This window comes from Sapajus apella, unplaced genomic scaffold (assembly GCF_009761245.1).
Source record: "Sapajus apella isolate SASKATOON/1434 unplaced genomic scaffold, GSC_monkey_1.0 scaffold26, whole genome shotgun sequence".
Classification (NCBI taxonomy): domain Eukaryota; kingdom Metazoa; phylum Chordata; class Mammalia; order Primates; family Cebidae; genus Sapajus; species Sapajus apella.
This window is the reverse complement of record NW_022436966.1, coordinates 11,998,841-12,016,082: the sequence shown is the minus strand read 5'-3', so window position 1 is coordinate 12,016,082 and position 17,242 is coordinate 11,998,841. Positions and strand designations below refer to the sequence as shown.

The window sequence follows — 17,242 nt, the reverse complement described above, 5'->3', positions numbered from 1 at the left end:
TATTTACAAATGTAAATGTGAATTAAAAAAAAAAAAAGATCTCAAATCAACAACCAAACTTTACAACTTAGGGAATGAACGACAACAGAAATAATTAAACCTAAAGCTAGGAGAAGGAAGGAAATGATCTGAGATAAACAAAATTAAAAATATGAAAACAGTAGAGAAAGCTGGTCAGATACAGTGGTTCATGCCTACGGTAATACCCTCACTTTGAGAGGCCAAGAAGGGAAGACTGCTTTATACCAGAAGTTCATGATCAACCTAAGAAACACAATGAAATCCCTTCTCTACAAAAAGAATTTAGAATTAGCCAGGCATGGTGGCAAAACCCTGTTCTCCTACGTACTTAAGATGCTAAGGCAGAAGGACTGCCTGAACCCAGGAGGTTAAGATTACATCACTGTACCCCAGCTTGAGCAACAGAGCAAGATATTCTCTCCTTAAAAAATAGTATGAATGGACCAGGCGTGGTGGCTCACACCTATAATCCCAGCACTTTGGGAGGCAGAGGTGGGTGAATCACCTCAGGTCAGGAGTTTGAGACTAGCCTGGCCAAAATGGCAAAACCCCGTCTCTACTAAAAATACAAAAAATTAGCCAGGCATGGTGGCACATGCCTGTAGTCCCAGCTACTCAGGAGACTGAGACAAAAGAGTCACTTGGCCAGGCGCGGTGGCTCACACCTGTAACCTAGCATTTTAGGAGGCCGAGGTGGGTGGATCACCTGAGGTCAGGAGTTCAAGACCAGCCTGGCCATCAGGGTGAAACCCCATCTTTAAAAAAAAAAAAAAAGAAAGAAAAAAAAAGAATCACTTGAACCTGGGAGGCAGAGGCTGTCGTGAGCAGAGATCATGACACTGCACTCCAGCATGGCCAAGACAGAGCGAGACTCCATCTCAAAAAATAATAATAATAATAATAATAAATAAAAAGAATGTTAATAGAGAAAACAAAACCAAAGGAGGGTTAAAAAAAACTTTATAAATGACAAACCTTTAGCTAGACTATAAAAAAAGACAACTATAAAAAAAGAACTAAAAGCTACAATGAAAATGAGGGCATTCATACTAAACTTAGAATTCTAACAAAATTATAATAATAAATAATTGTACACCAGAACTAGACAACTTGTAAGATTCCTTTCATGAAAAAAAATTCTCAGAAAACTAAAAGAGAAAAAAATCCTCAACATTATAAAGGGTACTCATGAAAAACCCATAGCCAATATCATACTCAAAGATGAATGATGTATTTCCCCCTACGATCAGAACAAGATAAGGATGCCTACATTTACCACTGCTACTCAACACTGTACTGAACTTCTAGCCAGAGCTGTTAGACAAAAAAGAAATGAAAGACATCCAAATAAGAAAGGAAGATGTAAAACTATCTATAATAGCAAATGACACAATCCTATATACAGAAAATCCTAAAGAATCCACAGGAGAGCTACTAAGCTGAGAAGCAAATTCAGAAAGTTGCAAGAAACAAAATCAAAATGGAAAAATCAGCTATACTTCGATACACCAGAAATGAACAATTTGAAAAGGGAATTAAGAAGGTAACAGAATTTTCAATAGCATGTAAAATACTTAGAAATAAATCTAACCAAAGAGAGCAAAGTTTTGTATACTGAAAACTAAAAAATATTAAATAAAGAGAAAGATATTCATGTTAATGGATAGGAAGACTTACATTGAGATAGTCTTATTCCCAAAGTGATCCAAAGAGTCAACGTAATACCTATCCTTTTTTGTAAAATTTGAAAACCGATCCTCAAATTCATACAGAATTGCAAGAGACTCTGAATAGCCAAAACAATCTGAAAAAGATGACTCTGAAACTTGCAAAAAAAAAAAAAAAAAAAAAGGCAACAGTAGTAATTAAATACTATGGTACTGGCATAAGGACACACATGGAGGCCAATGGAGTAGAATGATGAACCCAAACATAAACCTTCATATGAAAAGGGTAAACTGACTTTCAACCAAGGTTGCCAAAACCATTCAATGGGGAAAGGACAGTTTTTTCAACAATGGGTGTTAGGAAAACTGAATATTCACATGTAAAACGAATAAAGTTTAATCTTTATCTTACACTACATATAAAAATTAACTCAAAACAGATCAAAGATCTAAACTTAAAAGATAAATCTTTTTAAAACCCCTTAGAAGAAAAGATAAGGATTGTAATATTCATGACACTGGATTTGAAAATTATTTCATTGGTATGACACCAAAACCAGGCAACAACAAAGATATGTTAGACTTCATCAAAATTAAAAACTTCTGTTCATCAAATAACACTAACAAGAATGAAAATAAACCCTAGATCAGATGGCAAAAAAAAAAAACAGAAAATGCATCTGACAAAATTCAATATCCCTTCATAAAATAAATACTCAAAAGAACAGATATAGAAGGAGCTTACCTGAACATAAGAGAGGTCATAAACAAAAAGCCCACAGTTTTGGGGGGTTTTTTTTAAGACACCGTCTCACTCTGTCACCCAGGCTGGAGTGCAGTGGCACAATCTCAGTTCACTGCAACCTCTGCCTCCTGGGTACAAGCAAGTCTCCTGCCTCAGCCTCCCATGTAGCTGGGATTACCAGGTGCGTGCCACCATGTCTGGCTAATTTTTATATTTTTAGTAGAGATGGGGTTTCATTATTTGGCCAGGCTGGTCTCAAACTCCTGACCTTGTGATCCATCCGCCTCGGCCTCCCAAAGTTCTGGGATTACAGACCTGGCCAGCTTTTCTTCATATATAAAGCACACAAATCTACTCCTATTCAATTTAATACTCAAATTCCAAGCAAGAGGACTTAAGGAATAAAAGGACTCCAAATAGACTAGAAGAAAGAAAAATTATCTTTTTACAAATGATCATATATGTAGAAAAACCTTAAGACTCAACCACAAAAAACTGTTCGAACTAATAAATGAATTCTGTAGAGTTGCTGGATGCAAATTAATATACAAAAATCTGTGGCATTTCTAAGTAAGAGAAGCTGTCTGAAAAGGCAATTAAGAAAACAATCCCATTTACCACAGCAACAAAAGTATTTTATAATATTTTGAAATAAGCTAACCCAAAGTAAAAGACTTATACACTGAAAATTATAAAACATTGAAGAAGATTAAACACAGATAAATAAAAAGACATTCCACGTTCATGCATTGTAAGAAAAATACTATTAAAGTCCGTATTACCCGAAGTGATCTACAGAGTCAACACAATCCCTATCAAAATCTCAATGGCAGTCTTTCTTTATTTTATTTTTATTTTTTGAGACAGGATCTCACTTTGTCAGCCAAACTGGAGTACACTGGCGCAATCTCGTCTCACTGCAGCCTCGACTTCTTGGGCTCAAGCAATCCTCCACCTCAGCCCCCCATGTAGCTGGGACTACAGGCATGTACCACCACATCCAGCTAATTTTTTGTATTTTTGGTAGAGACAGGGGTTCATCATGTTGCCCAGGCTAGTCTCAAACTTTTGTGTTCAAGCTATCCACCTGCCTTGGCCTCCTGAAAGTGCTGGGATTACAGGCATGTGCCACCACACCGGGCCTCAATGGCATTCCTTACAAAAAAAAAAATACTAAAATTTATACAGAATCACAAAAAGGCCCCAAATAGCAAAAACAATCTTGAGTAAGAATAGGGCTGGAGGTATCACATTTTCTAATTCCAAAATACATTACCATGACTACAGTAATCAAAACAATATGGGCCAGGTGCAGTGGTTCACACATGTAATCTCAACACTCTGGGAGGCTGTGGCAGGAGGACTGCTTGAGGCCAGGAGTTTGGACACCAGCCTGAGCAACATAGTAAGACCCAGTCTCTACAAAACAATTTAAAAAAATTAAAAATTAGTTGGGCCCGATGGAATGGGCTTGCAGTCCTAACTATTTGAGAGGCTGAGGCAGGACGATCACCTGAGTGCAGGAAGTCAAGGCCGTAATGAGCTATGATCGAACTAACCACTGTACTGCAACCTGGACAACAGAGCAAGACCCTGTCCCTTAAAAATATATTATATATATGGTACTGACATAAAAACAAACATATGGACCTACAGAACAAATAAAAAGCCCAGAAGTAAATCCATGCATCTACAGTCAACTGATCTTCGAGAAGGATGCCAGAGAAAGGACAGTCTCCAACACAAGGTGATGGTAAATCCTGATATCCACATACAGAATTAAACTGGATCCTTATTTTACACCACATACAAAAATCAACTTAAAATGGGGTAAAAACATAAAAGCACATTTAAGACCTGGAACTGTAAAACTACTAGAAGGTGATAGGTAAAAAGTTTCTTGAAAAAATACAATAAAAAAATAAAAAATAAAATAGGCCGGGCACGGTGGCTCAAGCCTGTAATCCCAGCACTTTGGGAGGCCGAGGTGGGTGGATCACGAGGTCAAGAGATCGAGACCATCCTGGTCAACACGATGAAACCCCGTCTCTACTAAAAATACAAAAAATTAGCTGGGCATGGTGGTGCATGCCTGTAATCCCAGCTACTCAGGAGGCTGAGGCAGGATAATTGCCTGAACCCAGGAGGCGGAGGTTGCAGTGAGCCGAGATCGCGCCATTGCACTCCAGCCTGGGTAACAAGAGCGAAACTCCGTCCCAAAAAAATAAATAAATAAATAAAATAAAATAAAATAAAAAAGCTTCCTGACAATGGTCTAGGAAATAATTTTTTTGACAGGAACGATAAGCATAGGCAACATAAGCAAAAAAACACACAATTGAGATCTCATCAAACCAACAAGCTTCTGCACAGCAAACGACAGCATGAAAAGGCAACCTACACAATGGAAGAAAATATTTACAAACCATTTAATATCAAGAATATTTAAGGAACTCACACAACTCAATAGCAAAACAAAACAAAAAAATACCCCTATGCAGGGCAAAGGAAATAGACATTTCTCAAAAAAAGACACACATACAGCCAACAGGTATAATACTGCTCAGTATTGCTAATCATCAGAGAAATGCAAATCAAAAGCATGAGACACCATCTCACACCTACGCTGTAATAGCTATTATCAAAAGACAAATGTTACCAAGTATGTGGAGAAAGGGGAATCCTTATACACTGCTGGTAGGAATGAAAACTGGTATAATCATTTTTGAAAGCAATAAGGACATTACTCAAAAAACTAAACAGATTTTATATTATAATCCAGAATCCCACTTCTGGATATATATCCAAAGGAAATAAAATCAGTATCTCAGAGGTATCTTCACTATCACATTCACTGCAGTATTATTATCAAGAGCCAAGATATGGGAAAAAACTAAATGTCTTTCCACAGATGAACAAAACGTGATACACACACACACACACACACACACACACACACACACACACACAGATTATTCAGCTTTAAAAACAAAAAAGGAAATCCTTCCATTTTTGACAATATGACTGACCCTAGAAAACATCATGCTAGGCCGGGCGCGGTGGCTCAAGCCTGTAGTCCCAGCACTTTGGGAGGCCGAGGCACGTGGATCACGAGGTCAAGAGATCGAGACCATCCTGGTCAACATGGTGAAACCCTGTCTCTACTAAAAATTCAAAACATTAGCTGGGCATGGTGGCACGTGCCTGTAATCCCAGCTACTCAGGAGGCTGAGGCAGGAGAATTGCCTGAACCCAGGAGGCGGAGGTTGCGGTGAGCCGAGATCGCGCCATTGCACTCCAGCCTGGGTAACATGAGTGAAACTCCGTCTCAAAAAAAAAAAGAAAACATCATGCTAGGTGAAATAAACCAGACACAGAAAGATAAATACTGCAGTCTCACTTATATGATGAATTCAGTCAAAAAAGCAGAGTGTACAGGAGGAGAGAGAAACAAGTTGACATCGTTAAAAAAAGTATAAAGTTCAAGTTCTGCAAAGTGAGTAAATTTTGGAGAGCTCATGTACAGTAATGTGACTATAGTCAACAATACCATATTGCATACTTGAGAGAAAATGGCAACTGTGAGGGAATAGATACGTGAATTAGCTTAATTGTAGTAACTATTTCACAATGTATATGCAATCAAGTTGTACACCTTAAATATATAATTTTTATATATTTGATATTTCTTAATATTTGCATATTAAATCTCAATTTAAAAAGAAAAACATAGACTTGGAGAAATTATACACAAATTATATACCCAATAAAAAGATTAACATCCAGAATATTAGTCTGTAGTCCTAGCTATTTAAGAAGCTGAGGCAGGAAGATCACCTGAGTGCAGGAAGTCAAGGCTGTAATGAGCTATGATCGAACCACTGTATATATACACACACACACAATATATTTATGTCTACAAATATATGTATTTATAATAAAAAATATACAGATGGAGTCTTGCAGGCTGGAGTGCAGCGGCATAATCTTGGCTCACCACAACCTGTGCCTCCTCGGTTCATGCTATTCTCCTGATTCAGCCTCCTGAGTAGCGGGGACTATAGGCATGCACCACCACACCCAGTTAAATTTTTTTTTTTTTTTTTTTTTTAAGTAGAGATGAGGTTTCACCATGTTGGCCAGGATGGTCTTGATCTCCTGATCTCATGATCCCCCTGCCTCAGCCTCCCAAAGTACTGGGATTACAGGCATGAGCCAGAATTTGTTTTTTTAAACTCAAAAGAAAACCAAACAAAATCCCAACAAAAACGGGCAAAAGACATGAACAGACATTTCTCCAAAGCAAATATGCAAATAGCCAACCAGAACAGGAAAGCATGTTCAATATAATTAATCATGAGGAAAATGCAAATAAAAACCACAATTAGATACAAATTCACACCTACTAGAATAGGTGAATTTTTTTTCAAAGGGCAAGTAGTAAGTATTGGCAAGGATTTGGAGAAACCAGAACCATCTGGTATTGTTGGTGACAATGTAAAATGGTGCAACTGCTGTGAAAAACAGTTTGGTGGTTTCTCAAAAGTTAAACACAGAATTACCATGTAATCCAGACATTCTACTGCTACATATACAGTCATGTGTCACTTAAGGAGAGGGATACGTTCTGAGAAATGCCCTCTTGGGAAAATCAGAGTACCCTTACATAAAAGATGGTAGCATCTACTACACATCTAGGCTATACGCTATAGTTTACTGCTCCTAGGCTACAAACTTGTACAGAATGTTACTGTACTGAATACTATAGGCAACTGTAACTCAGTAAGTTTTCCTGTGTGTAAACACAGAAAAGGAAATTTGTTGCACTACATTAGGTCAGCTATGACAATGTTATCAGATGACAGGAATTATAATAAGCTCCATTATAATCTTATAGGAACACTGTCATATATGTATGTGGTTTGTTGTTGACTGAAGTATGGTTATACAATGCATGACTATATATACAAAAGAACTGAAAACAGAAAACTGAGCAGATATTTGTAAATCCACGTTCACAGCAGCATTACTCCTAATATCCAAAAGGCTGAAACAATCCAAATGTCCACTGGTGGACGAGTAAATATAGTATATACATACAACAGAATATTAGTCATAAAAGGAATGAAATTTTAATGTATGCTGTGACAGACTGACTTTGGAAACATTATGTTCAGTGAAGTAAGCCACACACAGAAGGACAAATATTATTTCACTTATATATTTGTGAAATACCTTATATATGAGGTACCTAGAATAAGCAAATTCATGGAGACAGAAGATAACAGAATGTAAAACAGCTGGGCATGGTGGCTCACATCTGTAATCCCTGCACTTTGGGAGACTGAGGTAAGAGAATGGCCTGAGTGCAAACACTGGTGGTCAGCCTGAGCAAAACAAGACCCTATGTCTACAAAAAATACAAAAATTAGCTAGGAACACTTTAGTCCCAGCTACTCAGGAGCCTCAGGCTGGAGGGTCACTTGAGCCCAGGAGTTTTAAGGTTGCAGCAGTGAGCTGTAATCATGCTGCTGCATCCAGCATGAGTGATACAGCAAAAAAAGGAATGTAAAATGGAAGAAACCAGGGGCTGAAAGGAGGGAGGAAATTAAGGGTTATTTTATGAGTACAAAGTTGTTACTAGTGATGATGAAAATGTTTTGGGTACTGATAGCAGTGATAGTTATACAACATTATGATTATCTTTAATCCCACTGACTTGTACACGTATAAACGGTGAAAATGGTAAATTTTATGTTATGCATATTTTACCAAAATATAAAAGGAAAAGAAAAAGTACATATACATTAAAAGCCTTCACCCAAAGCCAGGCATGGTAGCTCATGCCTGTGATCCCAGCACTTTGGAAGGCTGAAGTGGGTGGATCAAGAGGTTACGCACCAGCCTGGGCAACATGGTGAAATGCCATTTCTACTAAAAATGCCAAAATTAGCTGGGCGTGGTGGCAGATGCCTGTAATCTCAGCTATTTGGAAGGCTAAGAGGCAGGAGAATTGCTTGAATCTGGGAGGCGAAGGTGGCTGCAGTGAGCCAACATTGCACAATTGCACTCCAAAGCCTGGGTGACAGAGCAAGACTCTGTCTTAAATAAATAAGTAAGTAAATAAATAAATCCCTTCAACCAAAAACTCAGAACAAAACAGAACATAAAAACCCTCGTGGGATCAAATAACATTTTTAAAATCCACATGAGAGAAAATCTTGCCAGCAGGAGATGAGGAGATACACTTTTTGGTAAAACCTTTTGTTTCTTAAGTTCTTAGTTCATAAAACAATGTACTACTACTAATCATCTCTACTACAAAGTTCTGAGGGGAATAAAAGCGGCTTTAGCATCCTACACTCACTAAAACTCTTCTTCAAGCATAAAGAGACATTTCAAGCGTATACAACTCTGGAACATAACATGCACATATTTCTCTTCAGGAAAAACAAAAGCGTACTCTGTGAAATCCATAAGAAAAATAAATACAAATTAATTCTGGAATAAGGAAGAAAGGAATGAGAAAAACAGATTGAGGAAAAAGAATTCATAAGTCACATACTTAAATACGGCATAATACTAAACAAGTGTAGGAATTATGGTTATACTATATAATCTGTAAATAACAATAAAAACTGGGAGGCGGAAAATCAGAAAGTAGGAGGAAAGTGTTGAATTTCATCATCCTATAGAGAAGAAAAATCATTATTTTACTTCACAATAAAAAGAAACAAATCCACAAAGAAAATGAAAGTTCCCATCAGACACGAGATTTTTACATATTTCTGAAACATTAAAATATCTGGAAATCTTTTATTTTTATTTATTTATTTATTTTTGGGATGGAGTCTTGCTCTGTTGCCTAAGTAGAGTGCAGTGGCACGATCTTGGCTCACTGCAACCTCCATCTGCCGTGTTCAAGCAATTCTCCTGCCTCAGCCTCCTCAGTAGCTGGGATTATAGGCATGTGCCTGTAACGCCCAGCTAATTTTCCTATTTTTTAGTAGAGATGGGATTTCACCATGTTTGTTGGGCTGGTCTCAAACTCCTGATCTCATGATCCTCCTGCCTCAGATCCCAAAGTGCTGTATTACAGATGTGAGCCACCATGGTGGCCGGGTAATACCTTTTTAAAATGTAATAGGTAAAGAAAGTTGTAGCTCAGAGTATGTTTTAAGAAAGCTATAGAGGAGGCAGGTAAGACAATCTTCCCAATATAACTGGGAAAGATTCTGGGCTGAGAGTAACAGATTTGATTGACAGAAGGAAGAAACAGAGATGGAGACAGGACTTAAATGAAGTTTTCCATAAAAAGTGATTCTTTCTGTCAGCCATCCATCAGTTAGAAAAACACGAGCAGCCAACATATAGGTAACCCAGATCCACCAGAGATCTTCTCTGGGGAAGAAAATTATATAAAGTAATTGCATATAAGTATAGATACTGGTACCAATGTACTTTCTCTCATTTCGTCGCACAACCTGAAATGAAAGCTTGATGAGACAAATGAGAAAAGTAAGAGTAGTTATGCCTCCAATACTATCTCCAGAAGTTGCCAGACAAGAGCTCCATTTGAGAGACAGCACTATTAGAAAAGCATTTTATGGGCCAGGCGCGGTGGCTCACGGCTGTAATCCCATCACTTTGGGAGGCCAAAGAGGGTGGATCACAAGGTCAGGAGATAGAGACCATCCTGGCCAAAATGGTGAAGCCCTGTCTCTACTAAAATACAAAAATAGCTGGGCATGGTGGCACGCGCCTGCAGTCCCAGCTACTAGGGAGGCTGTGGCAGGAGAATTGCTTGAACACGGGAAGCGGAGGTTGCAGTGAGCCGAGATCATACCACTGCACTCCAGCTGGTGCCTGGAGACAGAGCAAGACTCTGTCTCAAAAAAAAAAAAAAGTATGACACTCCAGAGTATATGCAACATATACCTAGTTGTCTTTTAAAAATATGAATGGAGCCAGGTGTGGCAACTCATGCCTATAATTCCAGCACTTCAGAAGGCCAAGGCAGGAGGACTGCTTGAGTTCATGAGTTTGAAAACAGTCAGTACAACATGGCGCAGCCTTGTTTCTGCAAAAAATACAAAAATTAGCCAGGCATGGTGGTGTGCACCTGTAGTCCCAGCTGCCCAGGAGGCTGAGGTGGGAGGATAACTCAAGCCCAGGAAGTGGAAGTTGCAGTGAGCCAAGAATGCATCGTTGTACTCTAGCCTGGGCAACAAAACAAACAGCAAAGGCATATGAAGTGACCCACAACATAAACAATCCAGTACAGATAAGAAATATAAATATGTAATAGAGGAAGAAACAATCCCTCATGATAACAGTTCCTGAAAGGGCAGGAAGAAATAAGATTAGAATCGTAAAATGTAATACAGAAAGGGCTATTGCAGTGGCCAGACTATAATTCAAGTATAGTTATAACTTCAGATGCCAGCAGTATGCAACAATGTCTAATAAGGCAGTAATCTAAATATGGATATAAGGGCGTGCGTGTACACATGTGTACACACACACACACACACACACACAAACACACACACAATTAGCCAGGTGGTGCTCGTATCTGTAGTTCCAGCTACTTGGGAGGTTCTCTTGAGCCCAGAAGTTCAAAACTGCAATGAGCTATTACACCACTGCACTCCACCCTAGATGAAAGCTGGAGACTCCATCTCAAACAAGCACACGATGTTAGACATGGGAAGTCAAAGAAAATATACTGAAAACCTAGATCATTAATAACCAAAACTATTTTAATTATAGATATTACTAAATATAATGAAAGAAATAGCAACATAATGGAAGAAATTAAATAAAATTGAAGAAATCACTATAATAGCAACAAAAAATAAACCAACTTCCTAAGATTAAGCATAGCACGAAATAAAAATCCATATATGAAAAACTTTGAAACTATCAATAATGCAAAAGAAAAAAGAAGTATCATACTTTGGACAGAAAGATCGAACTTCAGTTCTCAAATTAATCATTAACATAATGAAAACATTTTACATGAATGCTAAAATTAATATGAAGAAATAAAACAGAAGAGTTATGACAATAATGAGAAATGCCTAGCTGTCTCAGGCATTTAAAAATATTACAAAGGGGCCGGGCGCGGTGGCTCACGCCTGTAATCCCAGCACTTTGGGAGGCCGAGGCGGGTGGATCACGAGGTCAAGAGATCGAGACCATCCTGGTCAACATGGTGAAACCCCGTCTCTACTAAAACTACAAAAAATTAGCTGGGCATGGTGGTGCGTGCCTGTAATCCCAGCTACTCAGGAGGCTGAGGCAGGAGAATTGCCTGAACCCAGGAGGCGGAGGTTGCGGTGAGCCGAGATCGCGCCATTGCACTCCAGCCTGGGTAACAAGAGCGAAACTCTATCTCAAAAAAATAAATAAATAAAATTTAAAAATTAAAATATTAAAAAGATACAAGTAAAAATAAAGAGAAAAATTAGTATAAACTCTAACAAACATATTCTTTTTTTTTTTTTTTTTTTGAGGGAGGTTTGCCTTTTTTTCCCAGGCTGGGGTGCAATGGCTCGATCTCGGCTCACCGCAACCTCCGCCTCCTGGGTTCAGGCAATTCTCCTGCCTCAGCCTCCTGAGTAGCTGGAACTACAGGCACGCGCCACCATGCCCAGCTAATTTTTTTGTAGTTTTAGTAGAGACAGGGTTTCACCATGTTGACCAGGATGATCTCGATCTCCTGACCTCGTGATCCACCCGCCTCGGCCTCCCAAAGTGCTGGGATTACAGGCTTGAGCCACCGCGCCCGGCAAACATATTCTTAAAGGACCAGAAAGTAAATATTTTAGGATTATGGGTGACAGCATCTCTGCTGACTATTGAATTCTGCTGCTGTGCTCTGGAAGCCACCATAGACAATATGTAAAAGAACGAGCATGGCTGTGTAGCAAAAATTTCCAAAAACAGACAGTTGACTAACAGAGAGTTTCTCAATCCCCAGTATAGACCATAATTACACATAGAATTAGGTCAGTCTAGAAGTTCAAAAAATGATGCCGTCAAGACAAAACTGATATCTCAAATCAGAATTAAGAGTTAGTAAACAAATGGAATTGGGAAAATTACACAACAAAAAAGGGAAGAGAACTGGACACATACACAACACTTTAACATAAATCTTAGCTGAATCAACAATTAAGATACATAATTGCAACAGAAAATGTATAGGAAGAAACTAAGGAGAATTATAATGTTGGGAATAAAGAAGGCATTTCAAACCAAGATATAATATCCACAGACCATAAAAACTACAACCACAAATTTGAAAGTGAACAGTAAAAACCACCTTAAGCAAAGCAAAATGCATCAAATCAGGATACAGTCATGAGTTACAATCACGAACCAAAGATCAATTTTAGTGACACATAATGAGCTCCTACAAATTAAACAAGAAAAACAATTGATAAATGGCAAAAAATATAAACAGACAATCCCAGAAAAAGCAACAAAATGGCTCTTAAACACAAGATTGGCAAACTCACTCATAATAAAAGAAACGTAAATTTAAAATACCAATGATATCACTTTTTACCCATCAGATTGGCAAAGATCATGAAATTTAATGTACTGACAAAATTGAGAAAGTAAAACTGTCATATTAGTATTTACCCCAAGTTATCCACACATACACTTTAACCTAGTAATTCTAATTCTACTTGTAAGTAGGAATTTATCATAGCTACACAAAAGTTTTGCACAAGGATGAAATGAATACGTTAGAAGTGACTTATCATAGCACTGTTTGTAATAAAATGGACTGGGTGGGGGGTGGGGGAAGATACTGCCCATGAATGGGAATTGTTTAAATTACGGTGCATACATTTAATTAAACGCTATACAATCTTACAAGAAGATAAAAAACACTTCATATATTGATGAGAAATCTTAAGAACAAATTAAGTTTAGAAAAATAAATAAAAAGTCTGGTTGGTATGCTACAATTGTGAAGAATAAAAAGGAAGAAAAATTTATATAGTTCACTATTTATACAAAAAAATCTGATACACCTGAAAGGGTAAGAACTGCATGCCTGAGGAAAAACATGTAATGTATCTTTAATATTTACTTTTGGAATTTTGAATCATGTGGATATATGCCTATTCAAAAAAATTTTTTTAAAGTACAACAGACAAGAAACATACCAATACAACAATTCAGGATAGAAGGGTAGACTGTATAAATAAGAATAACAGGAAAATGTCTCTTTATTAAACCAGGATGGTTTCATGAAGAAGCTCCAAATGACTGACTCTGACTTCCTTCAATTTTACCAGTAACATAGTAAGACACAGACTCGGAAGCCAGATTTCAGTCCCAGCTTGTCCATGTCTTGGTCTCCCTTAGCTATAAAACAGGATAATAGAATTTACCTCACAGAGAAGCACTTAGAACATTGATAAGCAAAGCACTCAAGAAATGAGAGCTGTTAATATTACCTGTGCGGCAGCCCAAATGCAGTCAATATGTTGAGTACTCAGTCGCCCTTCTGCTGCCAAAAAATTCAAAATCACTTGGCACTGTTTGATAATCTGTAACAGAAAAACTTAGTATCATTAATTTAAAAAAAATTCTTCTCTGTCAATAGAACAGAGAAGTCATATAACCATCCACAAACCTCAATGTGTAAATTTGGTCCAAATATATGCTCCACCACATTGTTGCTAATAAGCCAGTCTGCAAGTTCTTTTGCAATGGACCTAAAGTAATAAAAATAGTACATTAAAAATATATTTTTGTCATCTTTTCTCATGTCTAAAAGGCAGACTCAATTAAAAACCTAAATTTGTCCCCATACCAATAACAAAGAATTAGATACAATCAGTTTTACAGAATACTACGAAGCATAACTAGAATGAAATATAATGCTGAATTTATAAATTCAAATTCCCTGAGTTTATAAACAAGCAACAAATAACTGAAAAGTTAAAATAACAAGTAACACTAAGTACACAGGTGTAACACTGAATTAGTGAGGTATTATCCTACTCAAGGTCTTTGCCTTCCCCCTTTTTAATTTCCACAGTATGTATTGAAGCATTTAGGAAAGGTTTCCCAATATGCCCTCTATAATGAGATAATATCAGAAAGTACATTACCAAAAGGATGAACAACAAAAGAATTATCCCCAAGCCAAACTGTAAGTCTCCTGGCTGATACTATTAAAGATTCCACTAATAGATGAAAAATGAAGTAACAGACATTCATGTACCACATAACAATGATTTGGCCAATGACAGACCAAAGGATGGACCAAATATACAACAGTGGTCTCATAAGATTATAATAAGATTATAATTGACATGAACAATTCCTATCACCTAATGACACTGTGGCAATCATAATGTCATAGAGCATTACTCACACGTTTGTGGTAATGCTGATGTAATCAAATCTACTGCACTGCCAGTCATATAAAAGTATAGCATCTGCACACAGTCTGTAATACTTGATAATAAATGACTGTGTAACTAGTTTATGTATTTACTTTTTATTTTTAAAGAATACTCTTCCTAGTTTAAAAAAAAAAGAAAAGAAAAAAGAAGGCATTGTCAGCATGGGAGGACAGCTCTATGAGTAGTATTAAAAAGTTAAAAAAAAAAAAAAAAAAGGAAAAGAAAAGCTTATATATTTTTTAAAAATACTTTTGTACAGCCATACAACGTGTTTGTGTTTTAAATAAGAGTCAAAATGTTTAAAATTTTTTTAAGTTTATAAAATTAAATAAAAAGTTAGACTAAGCTAATGTTAATACTGTTAATACTGAAGAAAAAAATTTTTTAATAATTTGTGTAGCCTAAGTGTACAGTCCTTACAAAGTCTACAATAGTGTAGAGTCACATCCTAGGCCTTCACATCTGCTCAGCAATCGCTTACCAACTCACCCAAAGGTGGAACTGTATAGGATGCTTACCAGGAATGCAGCTTCCAGTCCTGCAAGCTCCACTCCTGGTAAGCATCCCATACAGGCAATATCCTATTTTATCTTTTTTGCCAATTTTTTTACATTATTTTTTCTACAGTTAGATACGTTTAGACACATAAATACTTACAGAGTGTTACAACTGCCAACAGAATTAAGTACAGTAACATGCTGTACAGGCTTGAAGCCTAGGAGCCACAGGTTATACCATTTAGGTTTGTGTAAGTTTGCACATGAAATCACCTCATAATGCATTTCTCAGAACGTATCCCTGTCATTAAGCGCAATATGACTATATTATGAGTGGAAGAAAATTAGTTTCAAAGTAAAATGTACAATAAAAGGTCCCAACTTTTTCAACATTATATACAGACAAACTCGAAGAGTTAAGTAATTTACTTTCTTATTGCAACAAAGAATTACATTCTATAAAATAATTGTATACTAACAATTTTAACTAAAAAAGAACCACTAGGAATTATATGGGCCTCAAACATTAAAATAAAACTAGATATATTTTACCTATTTCTGAGTAATCCTAATGAAGTTATGATCCATACGATTCAACTCTTATTTAATAACAGTTCAAGAAACAAAACTCTTGAAAAAAAAAAATCCACTATTATTTAAGTCTACTAAAGGACATTAAAAGGGGACCCAAGCTGCTGCTATGGTTCATGCCTGTAATCCCAGCACTTTGAGATACTGAGGTTGGGGAGACTGCTTGAGCCTAGGAGTTCAAGGTCAGGCTGGTCAGGCTGGGCAACACAGTAAAAGCCTGTTTTTCCAAATCTAAAATAAAATTAGCCACATGTGGTGAGTCATGCCTGTGGTCCCAGCTACTAAGAAGATTGAGGTGGGAAGATCACTTGAGTCCAGAAGGTCAAGGCTGTAGTAAGTCATAATAGTGCTGGTGCACTCCAGCTTGGGCAACAGGGCAAGACACTCTCTCAAAAATTTAAAGGGGAGACCCAGGGACTTTCACAATAACAGTACAACTATAAAATTGAACAGTATTAATAACCACTAGTCGGAGGTCTCAAAACATACATGCAATGGGAGTCAAAGAAAGTGGGAGGCGGTGCCAAAAAAAGTATATGAATACCTCAAACTTCCAAAAGCTGATGAAACACATTCATCTACACATCCAAGAAGTAGAACAAACTCCAGGAGGATAAACACAAAAAAACCCACATCTACACATATTGTAGTCAAATGGTTTAAAGCAGTGAAAGAAAAACAACTCAGAATACACAAGGGAATCAGAATATGATTAATAGCTAACTTCTATCCAAAACAGTAATAGAGCTATGTTGAAACAATGTTTTTTATTTTATTAGAGTTAAGTCAGTATGAATGTGAAGAAGTTGAATGCATATTTAACCCAAAAAACTGCTAATAATTGTTAAAATATTTAAATCAATGAAATTAAAATGGCATACCATAATCTACGTATATACTATAAAATAAGATAGCAAAGAAGAAATAGAGAAACAAGATATGAGATACACAGAAAACCAACGGCAAAATGACAGCTATAAAATAAGCTACATAAAATTCTTAGTGAATTAAAAATTCTAATCAAGGCAGAGATTATAGGACTAGATTTTTTTTTAAAGATCCAACTATATGCTACCCCAAAAGACATACTTTAGATTCAAAACAAGCAGAATGAAAATAAAAGAATGGAAAAAAATAAACCATGCCAACAATAAGCTTCAGAAAGGTTTGGTGGTTACACTAACATCAAATAAAATAGACTTTAAGCCAAAAAATGTCTAAAAGAGACAAGGACATTTAAAATGGAAAAAAAAAAAAAAAAAAAAAAAAAAAAAAAAAAAAAAA

At 36.8% G+C, this 17,242-nt stretch overlaps 1 protein-coding gene across 1 annotated transcript in view; it reads right to left on the bottom strand.

Annotated features, from left to right (window-relative positions):
* USP34 (ubiquitin specific peptidase 34) overlaps nucleotides 1–17,242 on the bottom strand; it is a 220,528-nt gene that overhangs the window by 171,546 nt on the left and 31,740 nt on the right. The window contains 2 exon segments of the mRNA XM_032292024.1: nucleotides 13,914–14,006; nucleotides 14,093–14,174. Of these exon segments, the coding sequence (XP_032147915.1) occupies nucleotides 13,914–14,006; nucleotides 14,093–14,174 (175 nt within the window).